Source organism: Stegodyphus dumicola, chromosome 2, assembly GCF_044657685.1.
Source record: "Stegodyphus dumicola isolate Sdum_Otavi_A_Nest chromosome 2, ASM4465768v1".
NCBI classification, from domain to species: Eukaryota; Metazoa; Arthropoda; class Arachnida; order Araneae; family Eresidae; genus Stegodyphus; species Stegodyphus dumicola.
The window spans coordinates 81,757,776-81,770,718 of record NC_140769.1 but is presented as its reverse complement, the minus strand read 5'-3'; the positions used below and the strand labels follow the sequence as shown (position 1 = coordinate 81,770,718).

The 12,943-nt window shown below is 35.7% G+C and overlaps 1 protein-coding gene across 1 annotated transcript in view; it reads left to right on the top strand.

Annotated features, from left to right (window-relative positions):
• Positions 1–7,834: 7,834 nt before the first annotated feature.
• The window catches only part of LOC118195159 (uncharacterized), a 56,814-nt gene continuing 51,705 nt past the window's right edge, over positions 7,835–12,943 (top strand). Inside the window, exon 1 of the mRNA XM_085810820.1 lies at positions 7,835–7,958. Coding sequence (XP_085666946.1) covers positions 7,907–7,958 — 52 coding nt within the window. The 5' untranslated portion in view covers positions 7,835–7,906. The remainder of the gene's footprint in view (positions 7,959–12,943) is intronic.

The following is a 12,943-nucleotide window of genomic DNA, read 5'->3' as shown; positions in this document are numbered from 1 at the left end:
TGAAAAATTAGCAACGCCTTCACCAGGAATCGAAACGCGGACCTCTGGAATACGCGTCCAGCATGCAAACCACCACACCACGAAGGCATACCAAGAAGGCGCGTGAAATACCTTATAAAATAACTAATAAAATAATAATATGTTAATTAAAGTAATTAAATAATTAAATCAAAATTCAATCCAACATAAAAATATAAATAAAAATTTAATAAATTATTAAACTCATTACAAATAATTAATAAAAGAAAAACAATATCAGACCTCGTCTTATTTGAGGCTCCGGATTGACTTAGAATTTAATTAAAAATTACGAAATAGCACAGCCAACCTCCGTCTGAAATTAAGCTCTCAATACACAGTAGAACTCCAAATATCCGAATCAATTGGGTCCTGACCCCATTCGGACAATTGGATTTTTTCCGAAGAAAGGGTCTACGTACACTTTAATTTATTACTATACGAACCGTATGCTGAAAAAGGGAAGAAAAAAATATTTTTAAAGGGGAAAAAAGGTCTTAATTAAAATGAAAAGGTAACATTTTTACGTACATGCTATATAGCGTCTGGCATATAGTAAGTCGTTTGACTGTCTTCATCCGTTTTCGGACAGCCAAGTCGCACATCTGCTTAAACAGTGAGAAGTTGCATATGGTCCCAATGGAGCTATCCACTTCAACGCAGTTTCAAGGCCGGCAAACGCTTCACTAACTGATGGTCCCGTGTCTGCTTCAATTTCGACATTAAGATCATGTTTCTTCTCTCACACATTCAATACGTTCATCATCATTTAGAATCTGAAACTCAGGTTCTGTCGAATCACATACCATCCATTCTACGGTATCCCCAGCGCTTCTGAACACCCAGGAATTTTCAAAAGAAGGTTCCTTAATTCCTCAAGCGACATGTCATCCTCATCTTCTAATGTCTCTTCTCTTTCCTTTTCTTGAGCTTTTCTTTTTTTTTTTTTTTTTTTTTTTTTTACTTTTTCTCCTTTTTCTCCTCTTCTTCAGTTGATTCTGAAAAATTCTGAAAGCTATTCAAATGATTAGCGATTCGGGTAGTTGGAGTTATACTGTACTGTAAATGAACTATTTCAAAAGTTGAGAAAAACAAAAAATTTTCTTTTCTAACATTGCAATGGAAAAAGGTAAAACGATTAAAAAGTCACTAGTGAGAATAGACAGAACGCTAGAAACAGTATTTAAGTATGGAAATTTTAACGGGAAACTGCAGTTTTTAAAACAAAGAGAAAAAGAGTCCAACGCTTTTTGCCCACAAGACGCTGCGGATATAAGTCTAGTCTTATATTTCCTGTATTCTTGCCACCCCCCGTATATGGTTTAAACGTCTGTAGGAGTTATGCAGTGGGGGCAGGGGGTACCACCCGCTGGACGTGCACGACTAAGGTAATCACTTTTAGTACGTTCGGAAAAGAGAACTTTTACCCGCTCTCATAAATTCATAGCTTTCTCTGGGTAATAAGTCTCTGACATGTGAGTGGGGGCTTTACTTTCCAAAAGCCTCATCTTCCATACAAGTATTTGCTCGGGATGTTTGGTAATGTCACTCGGATGCTGTCGTGTGTTATCCGCTTCAAGCGGCAATTCTTAACAAGTGTTTGCTCCTCAGAGAAAGACAGACTTTTGTTCAAAGTTAGAATCGACTTTTAAGGTATATTTTTTATTAAAATAAAATTTGTCTACTGAAACACTGTTTCCCTCAGTCTGCTGAAACTCAGTTTTTGGTCAGTATTTTTGTTCAATGCCGAAGCCCTTTTATTTAAAGCTCTTTTGCGTTCCAGACAGAATTACGATTTAATTCAAAAACTAAGAAATATCAGAGGTAAGCTTCAGTAGACTCCAGCACAATTTAAGTTTTAAATAACCCACAAGAATGCAATGCGTTTTGTGCATTGACATATATGAAGTTTTTCTGATTTTGACAAAAGACTAAAAATACAATGTTTGCATGATTTTTTTTGCTTCTAATTTAGATTAACAGGACAGCACTTTCAACTGAACTCCAACTTTGAATTCGAATTTAACGGAACTTCAACGCACCGCACCTCCCTACATGCGGCGATCAACACATCCACCTACAAGCGGCGATAAACTGGCCGAACATGCTTTGTAGGCCAATAAACTGGCCAAACATGCTGTTGGAGACGGCGGCTGCAGACAGACGATTACAGAACGGTTCGGCGAAGGTCAACAGAAGGAGCGCCGCATCTGATTGGTCTGTTTTTATTCTTCTTATTTTTTCTTTAACTGCGAACTAAGCGGGAAAATTCCCTTTTTTTCACTCAGTTATATGTATGCACTAGTTAGAGTAATGTAACGTTTTCAGCTTGTGTGAGATATCCATATTAAATCTTTATATTAATAATCCCTGCTGTGATTATTTAATTTGTAACCTGCACGTTGTAGCCCTGAAAGTTGCAACATAGTAAATTTGGCTTCCGCTACTTTTTGATGAAATATGGATATAATAGTTTTGAAAGCAAAACGAAAGTTGCTGAGAACAGCATTTACGGTATGCTGCAACGATATAGCTCATAAGATCGAAAACAAAAGTTTAGGAAGTGACGAAGTCAGTACGTTATTTCGGCAGATTCAAGACAAATTCATTGGAAACAAGAAGTTTCGAATTTTTTGCTGAGTGATGATACCCTTCAAGAAGAATATTCCGAAGATTTTTTGAAAGCAGTAGAATACCGTGACAAGTTCTGCTTGATCTGTTCGCTGTTAGAAAATGCAAAAAAAGGAAATTCGGTTACGGAAGGAACAACAACCGAGCAAAAAAGGAAATTCAAGCTTCCGAAACTTGAATTGAGTAAATTTAGTGGAGAACAGAAAGACTTTCTTGCTTTTTGGTCCCAGTTTGAAAAAAATCACAACGACCTCTCCATTGTCGATGAAGATAAATTTCAATATCTTTTACAATGTGTGGTAGCAGATTCTAAAGCGTCAAGACTCGTAACAAGTTTTCCGCCAACTAAAGAAAACTATTCAAAGGTGATCACACAACTTAAAGAACACTTCGGGAGAGATGAACTTTTGGTTCAGATTTATGTACGGGATCTACTTTCCATAGTAATGAAAAATGCTGCTGGTAGGATTAAAGTAGATTTAGCTGAACTTTATGATTTACTTGAGAGCAAGCTTATGGCACTGGACAGCCTCGGTAGAACTAAGGAAAAATTTGCAGAATTTTTAGAGCCACTTGTTGAGCCCTGTTTACCAGAGACTGTTCTTCGTGCGTGAGAAAGAAGCCGCTTGATGGAAGATACTGCGTCACAGCAAGATCGTGCGCGTTCGTTGGATAAACTTTTGTGCTTTCTTCGAAATGAAGTGCAAAGTGAGGAAATGATTAAGCTCGCTCGTACCGGGTTGGGAGCTCCACGTTCTGCACATTCGCGTCCCCATTGTGATGATCCGGGTTGCTCTACAGCTGCTTCCTTGGTAAATGCTCAAGACAATACAGGTAGGCGAAATTTACGTTGTATTTTTTGTGAGAAATTCTGCCGAATCTTTTTCTGCCCACAATTCTGCCGAATGTTTTTCTGCCCACAATTCTCCCGAATGTTTTTCTGCTCGCAAAATGTCTTTAGAAGAGAAACGAAAACTTTTGGTGCAAAAGCGTGCCTGTTTTCGCTGCCTACGAGTTGGACATAGTTCACGAGCATGCAAAAATAAAGTTAAATGTTTAACATGTGATAGATTTCACTATACCATTATGTGCTCAAATGGCGAACCTGTAAAGCCAAATGAAACTGACAGTACTGTTATTTCAAGTAATGCATTGTCTAATCAGTCAACTGTTAATGAAAATGTGTATTTGCAAACACTTGTTTTAAAAACAGTTTTTGAGGGTAGACAACTTACAGTTCGTGCGATTTTGGACAGTGGTTCTCAGAAATCTTATCTTTCAGAAAGGGTTATCGCGTTTTTGCAACTGCGTCCTAAATCGAAACAAGCCATTATACACGGTTTGTTTGGGGGGGAAGAAACAAGTCCTCATTCCCATTTAGTGTTTGATGTTAATTTAAGAAATTTTGAAGGCACTTATGACCATAACTTTGAAGTACTTTCTCAGAACAAAATATGTGAATGTGTTCCAAAAGTAGTTGATCCCAATACCCTAAAAGAAGTAAAAGAAAGAAATATTACCTTGTCTGATTTGCAAGCTAAGGAATATGACATTGAATTGCTTTTAGGAGCAGATGCCATGGGGGACATTATTACTGGCAGCTCTCTCAAACTGAACTCTGGTGTAACTGTAGTTTGGACTAAATTCGGATACACTGTGATTGCTAAGGTAAACAGCTTATCTAAAGAATCTACTTCAGCTACTATTCCAGCAATACTACAAAATAATTTGTGCAAGAATGTAGTTTCGTTGCGTTGTGCTAATATCAGCGTAATTGAACTCTGGAATTTAGATGCCATTGGCATAACAGATCCAACTGAAGATGTTAAACGTAAACTTGCTCACTCTGACACTCTTAAGCAATTTAAAGAGAATTTAAATGTTCTTCCTGATGGCCAATATGAATTGCCACTACCCTTTAAATCTGAAATTCTGTTATCTAACAATAAGTCTATTACTTTTAAAAGGCATCAAAGAATGTGTCAAAGAATTAATAAGGAAAATCAGTTAGATGACTATAAGGTAGTTTTTAAGCAATGGGAAGACCTAAAAATAATAGAAAAGGTTCCTGAAACTGAAATTGATAATTTGAGTTATTATTTGCCCCATAGACCTGTTATAAAGCATACTAGCCAGACAATGAAGGTAAGGCCGGTGTTCGACGCTTCAGCCCGAGAGAGAAATCAACCGTCCCTAAATGATTGTTTAAATAGAGGGCCGAACTTAATTTAACTCATACCGGATATATTTCACAGGTTTAGATTGTATTCTGTTGGTTTATCATCGGACATAGAAAAAGCATTTCTTCAGCTGAGTGTTATCCCAGAACACAGAGATTATTTGAAGTTTTTTCTTCCAACTCTTGAAGAACCTATGATTTACAGACACTGCAGAGTGGTGTTCGGCGCTTGCTCGTCTCCGTTCCAAATGTCTGCATCGATAGAGCATCTCTTGGATAATTCCCCTGTCGATTTTGACGATGTGACCCAAAAATTAAAGCATTCGTTTTATGTTGACAATTGTGTAACTGGGGTTCACGACTTCAAACAGCAAGAAAAATTTATAGTTAAGGCTACAGAAGTAATGGCTCGGGGATGTTTTAACCTGCGGAGTTGGGAAAGTAATGTTCCAGGTCATTGTATTTCCCGTAGTTCAGGTGTAACTTCTCTTCTTGGAATCTTATGGGATTTGGATAACGATACATTAAAATGTAATCTTAATTATTCAATGGATAATGAGATAAGTAAACGTAATATTTTGGCTATGGTACATAAAATTTTTGATCCGCAGAGTTTTTTGAGTCCAACTATCTTGTTACCTAAGTTACTATTACAGGAGGATTGGACTATTAAATTAAAATGGGATGATCCCTTGCCAGATAACATTCAGAAAACTTTTCAGAAGTGGCAGGATGAAATTAAATATCTTGAGAAAATTAGTATTCCACGATATGTAGAGATAAATGAGAATTCAGACCAGCATCTATTTGTTGATGCATGTAAGAGCTCCTATGGTGCATGTGTTTACATTAGAACTGTAACGCCCGTGGGAGTCAAAATTCGATTGATCAGAGCCGAATCCAGGGTAGCGCCGTTAAAATCTCTGACAATACCCCGGTTAGAATTGAGGGCCTATTGCATTGGCGCGAGGCTGGTTCACTCAGTATACGCCGTTTTAGACTTGCCTGATTTGAAAATTATTGCATGGAGTGATTCTATGGTAGCACTCTGGTGGATTAAGAACCGTGGTTATTGGTCAGTTTTCGTTGCGAATGGGATAAAAGAGATAAACAGTCTGATTCCTTCTCGGTGTTGGCGCCATGTTCCAGGTGATTTAAACCCGGCAGATATGCTTTCAGGAGGCTGGTGTGAGAGGCTAGTTCGTGTAGTAAAAGAACTGTTGAGAAGGACACTCGGTAACACGGTTCTTACAACCGAGGAGTTGTACTCAGCATTGTACAACTGCGAGTCAATAATTAACTCTCGGCGTCTTACCTATGTGTCGGATGATTCCGGATGATTTAATCCCACTTTCCCCAGCGATGTTTCTCATCGAGAATCTTAGCTTAGGTGTTCCCGATGTTGATTTCTGCGATTCGAAAGGTCTTCGAAAAAGGGCTAGATATCGACAAAAACCACTTAATGATTTAAGGCATAGATTTAGGAAAGAATATTTAGGCCTTCTGGTCCAAAATAAGAAGGATCCATCGTCAGAGCTACGGTTGGGTGAAATTGTCCTAATAGGAGATGACATCAGAAAACGGAGGCATTGGCCTTTAGCTAAGATCATTCGACTAATTCCTGGGAAAGATGGCAAGGTTAGAGATGTAGAACTAAAGACTCAAGCTGGTACGCTGCTTCGTCCCATTCAGCGAGTCTTTCCATTGGAAGTGCAGTTAACGGACAAACCCACTGATCCCATAAACGATAACTCTTTTACTAATCCTATTTCTTCTATTTCTAGTGATGAGCATTCAGATTTTAATGACTCTTCAAATGACTCTAGAAACATCCTGCAAGGTGCTAAAGTGTCAAGATTTGGACGTGTGATCAAGGTGCCTCAGAAATTGGATCTCTTCGACCAGGTACTGTATGTCTTTGAGCCAACCTGAAGTCGACTCAAAGAGGGGGAGAATGTTGGAGACGGCGGCTGCAGACAGACTATTACATAACGGTTCGGCGAAGGTCAACAGAAGGAGCGCCGCATCTGATTGGTCTATTTTTTATTATTCTTATTTTTTCTTTAACTGCGAACTAAGCGGGGAAATTCCCTTTTTTCACTCAGTTATATGTATGCACTATTTAGAGTAATGTAACATTTTCAGCTTGTGTAAGATATCCATATTAAATCTTTATATTAATAATCCCTGCTGTGATTATTTAATTTGTAACCTCCACGTTGTAGCCCTGAGAGTTGCAACACATGCTTTGTAGGAATCTGAGTTTTTGGCTTTACTCTCACAAGTTATTAAAATTACTTCACATCCTTTTATGAAATTACTTGTATAAATTTCGAAATCATTAAAATTAGTAGTCTTTTGACCATTTTTAGATTCATTGACAACCAATCGTTATGATAGCGTAAACTAAAATCTGTAGAATAGAACATTTTCTATAAGCATTGGGTATAAGCATCTTCTTCTTCTGGTGTATTCCAGTGAGGTAATATTCACTTAGAGCACCGCCCAGTCGGTATAGTGGTCAAGAAAGCTGAATGCGATACCGAAGGGCCTGGGTTCGAATCCCGGAGAAGGCATAGTTGTAATTGTCCGTCCCTTCATAGGAAAGGCGATGGTGGCCCACCTATTAGATGCCTCCTTACTAAAGAGATCACCACATACGGCCTTGTATAGATTAATGGACTGGGTTACATTTGTAATTGTTCACAATCTGCCATTGGGGAAAAAATATTCACTTAGAACTCACTATGTGGGATTTCTTCAATACGATCTATTTCATCGAGCCGATGACCGACTTTGGAAACACCTTTTATAGGTCATTCTAATCGCAAATATTCACTCTTTTAATGTTTCTAAGAACAAAACAGGGTATTTTTGTACTGCCAACATTTCTGTGGACAGGATAGTACTGAAATATTAAAAATTTCCACTAGTTCTAAAATTAAGTGTTGGTAATTTTTTCCCTTGCCCACATTTTTTGGAAATTTTTTAGAAAGACGATTTTTATTTGGCAACACTAGTATGCGGTGTGATTTTTTTTCTGATTCTTAAAGTAACTGTACCAACAGAAAGAGAAATATGGTGTCCTTCAGCAGTTTATTAACAGTTCGTAAAATTTTAGGATGTCAGGGTAAGTAATTTGTTGATATACATTACTTCATATTTAATATTTCTTTTGAAGTATTTTCTTCAAGAGAAGTTTGTATAATATACCGTAACTAACAAGAGCATTTCTATTGTGTACTTTAAAGTGTTATGATACTTTTTAGAGTATTTTCAAGCTTCTGCAAGATACAGTTATGCTACACTTCCCTTTTTTATAGCTCTGAAATATTGATATTCGATGTAGTAGTTTTCTAAATTATATTTTAAGTGGTTTTGTTTATTTATAGCATTGTGTAGGGCTAGTGCATCAATGTGCATTCATGTTTCAAATTTTCTGCCTTATATAATAAGAATTACTGTATATACCCGCATGTAAGTCGATACCGCGTATAAGTCGACCCCCCCACTTCGACATAAAAAATTCGTAGAAAATAAGAAACCCGCGTATAAGTCGACCCCCCACTTCCGAAATCGATCGAGAAACTTCCAAAATTTTTTTTAAAGTAGTACGTTTATTCAAAATCATCTGAGAAAAAAAAAGTAAATATACGATAAAAAATACCTTGGTAAATAAACAAAATCAAAATCCTTCAACGTCCGATTCATGGTCAGATTCGCCAAATATTTCATAGAACTCTTCTGTCGTCATTGGCTCGTCATCATACATATTTTCAGTCTCGAACTCTGTACTGTTACAATCACTACTAGAGCCTTTGTCGTCATTTTCACTTTCAAAAACAGCGTCATATTTCGTGCCATCTAGTTCATTGCTAATACAACATTTTTTAAATGATTTTATAATCATTTCAGAGGGTATTTCGTTCCTGGCATCTTTAACCCACTGAGCAATTTTTTTAAATTTTGACGTGTATGCCTGTTAACAAAAGTATTTCATGAATGAACAATAACTATTATAAAGACTTATACGTACGTAAAAACTATCTGCATTTCTCTTTTCTTGACGTGTTGGCGAAACTTTTTATTGCTCGATATTGATCGGTTGTTCGGGGGCTGAAAATTCTTTGGTTTAATCGAAACTTACTCTAGTTAAAGTATGAAACTCTGTGATTAGTTCGTCACATAATTTAAGTCATGAAATTACTTCAAGTAAGTGACTTATTTGATAAGTCGTCCAATTTGGGTGCTGGAAGAAAACAACTGCATTATATAAAGAAATTTTTGAACTTCCGATTCTTTTAATTTTTTATGGCCTCGCGTATAAGTCGACCCCCCCCCCCCACTTTGAAGTCTTTTTTTTTTTTTTTTTGTCCAAAATATCTCGACTTATATGCGGGTATATACGGTAACTTATAAAATATTGCTCCTTAAAAAAAGGACTTGGTATGCCAATTTGTTAATTAGGTAATGCAATAAAACGTATAAATGCTTAGCAAATTAACATGTGCTTTAGACCATTAGCCGGCACTGCACGTTATTTGTACGTGAGAGTACCTGTGCATTTCCTGATTTTATTGTTTCTTTATTTGAAGTGCTGCACAAAGTTTCTATATGTATTATTAAAATTATTTTATAAATGATATATACAATGCATCTTTTATATATATATAAAATTTAAAAGTTGTACCGCTTTTGGGTTTTCTTCCGCAAAGGATCCGTTGGGGCCTGTGTGTACAGTGGCTCCCAAAAGTGTTCGTACACATATGATTTTCATTGAAATAGGGCTCTATCCATTAATTAAAAGGAAATTTTCTGAATGAGATTTTAATAAGAAGATCTATAACCTATTTATAACAAAATTACATGAATTTTTGGTAAAAGTTTACAATTGGGTCCCTCTTGTTTTTTGGCAATTCTTTTTTGACGCCAAGATCGGCGCCAGGAGGACACAATTTCAAGTTGGCCGCTACACAAAACCAAAATAAAAAGTCAAAGAATTGCATAAACTCTGTGTCCATGTACACATCGATCTGTTTTCACTTAAAAAAAATCCTAGAATTGCACAAACTAGGCATTGCGCACTGTTTAAATTTGTCCATGTACACATCAATCTATTTTTATTTTTAAAAAAATCAGGAGGCTAAAGCAAAGTTACACTATCATGGTAACCAGAAATAAGATTTCATCGCCAAAATTTTACAAAAAATTGTTGCTAATCAAAGGGGCACCCAATTCTACACTAGAGCCGAATTTTTTTTTAAATATAGTGAAACTTTATTTTTAAGAAATTAATAATAAAAAAATGACAAACATTTTATCTCACAAAAGTCTTTGTACACTGAAATATTTTTGGATAAAATCAAAATTAGAATTATTGTTTGCTGCTTCTTTTTAATTTTTACATTGTGGGGGCATTTAAAAAATCGTTTGCTTTAATTTTTTATTGCTTACTTCATAATATTCTATTTATTATTGAAACATAGTCGCAGTCATAAAGAAGTTACAAACAGCATTCGAAAATTGATAATTTTTCACCATAGTAGTGGTAAATCGATTCGAAATATCGATAAATTAGTTAATTTATCCCATTCTACAGTGCAGTATGTAATAAAACACTTTAAAGAAGAAAATTGGATTGAAAACAAGGTAAGGAAAGGTCGACCGAGAAAGTTAACTAAACGTGATGAGAGATTTATTAGAAAATTTGTGAAAAACCCATGTTTGAGTGCTGTAAAAGTTTCTGCAGAATTTAATGCAAGGTTTTTTGCTTCAATTTCACCTTAAACTGTTCGACGGGTTCTCAGAGAAGCTGGATTACATGGGCGTTCTGCCCGTAAAAACATTTTTGTTAGTGAGAAAAACAGAAAGCTTAGGCTTTCATTCGCAAAATCAATGATAACTACACCGGAATTGTACTGGAATAATGTCCTATTTGCTGACGAAAGCAAATTTAACATTTTTGGTTCCGATGGTCGACTAACTGTATGGAGAAAAAAAATGAGGTACTTTATTATAAGAACTTAGTTGGAATGGTTAAGCATGGCGGTCAAGGTGTTCTTGTGAGGGGGGCATGACAGCATCAGGACTAGGTAATTTGGTATTTATTGATGGCATAATGGATCATTCTCTTTATTTAAATATTTTAAGAGACAAATTAAAATTATCAGCCCAAAATTTGGGTATAGGAAACAACTTTATTTTTAATCATGATAATGATCCTAAGTATACGGCTCTCAACGTTCGCCTGTAGTATGTCTATAATTGTCCACATGTTTTGAAAACACCACCTCAGTCGCCAGATTTAAACCCTGTAGGACACATATGGAAAGAGCTGGGGGTTAGAGTAGGAAAACACGACATCAAAACGAAAAGCGAACTCAAAGCATCCATGATGGAAGAATTGATGAACATTGATACAAAAGTTACAAAAAAAGAAAAAAAAAAAAACTAGTAAAATATATTCCCAGATGTTTAAAAGCTTTTGTGGATGCTAAAGGATATCCTACAAATATTAACGAAAAATGAAAATATTTACTAATATGTCAAGTGTGCGAAGACTTTTGTGATATAAAAAGTTTGTCATTTTTTTATTATTGGTTTCTTAAAAATAAAGTTTCGCTATATTTAAAAAATATTTCATGTAATTTTGTTACGAATAGATTATGGTGTAAAAGTATAGTTTAGGGTACCCCTTGGCGATTTTTGGCGGTACATGGATACCGATTTCGTGCAATTCTTTGACTCGTTATTTTGGCTTGCGAAGTGGCAATTTTTGCGTAAAAAAATCGACGCTACACAAAGCCAAAATAACAAGACAAACAATTGCACAAACTCGGTATCCATGTACACATCGACTTATTTTCACTTAAAAATGTCATTGCGCACTACTTTAACTTTATCCATGTACACGTCGACCTATTATCACTTAAAAAACATCCCAGAATTGCACAAACTTGCATTGCGCACTTCCTTTACTTTGTCCATGTACACAAAAATTTTCACTATATTTTCACTTGAAAAGTCAAAGGAGCACCAAATTCTACAATATAGGCAAACAAAAAATACATAATCTCAATAAAATACATTTTAAACCAAACAATAAAGTAACATAAAAAAGGAAAAACATGGTATACATTTAAGCACTACCAAAAGCAAATATGCACTTACCATGATTTTCGAGTTCGCTTCGTACACCCAGAGCTACGTAAAAATCAAAATATCAATCATACTCAAATGACTTTTTTCAAACCAGGTACTCTTTCTGATCGAACGCTTCACATAGTGACCATCTGAACCTTTCTTCCTACAAACCCATTCAAATCCATCTAAACGGTTTTTACGTTCGACTAGACGCATATCCCTTTCTACATACAGGACGCTTATAATGGCTACTAAGTAAACCTTCATTTACACACCTGTCAATCAAAGCTCTTTTCCCCTTCCGCTCCAAATCGTACAGAAGCTTCAAATTAATCTTACTACATTCGGCCATTCTACCGTCTAATGAATCAAACCAGCACACACCACAAAATCGCTTACAAAACATCCCATGATTCAAAATTTCCCAGAATCATGCTCCCAATTATGTCACAATAGGGTTTCCATAACATTCAACTACTCAGGCTACCATAAATTCAGAAAGTTTACTTTTAATTAATGGATAGAGCCTTATTTCAATGAAAATTGTAAGTGTACGAACACTTTTGGGTGCCACTGTATTTATTCGCCAACGGCTAATCGGCCATGATTTTAGCGATGTATAGTTAAGTTGCAAGATATTTATCATATGGAAGCCATGATTTTAGTGGTGTACAGTCAAGTTATAAGATATTTAGCATATAGAAGTAAAATAAATAGGTTAATAATGACATTTAACGGTATATAGTTAACTCAGAAGGATGCACGCTGTGTTATGTAACACAAGAATGCGCGTCACAATTAAATGACGTACAAATGAAACATTATTCCAGTTCAGTAAAATAATGCATTCTGTATTAATTACAACATTTATTATATAAAATAGCTTTAAAATAATGTTAATTTTAAAATTAATGACAAATAAATCTAAAGTACTTACGTTTTCTTCAAATGACTAGGAATCATTGATTTCTA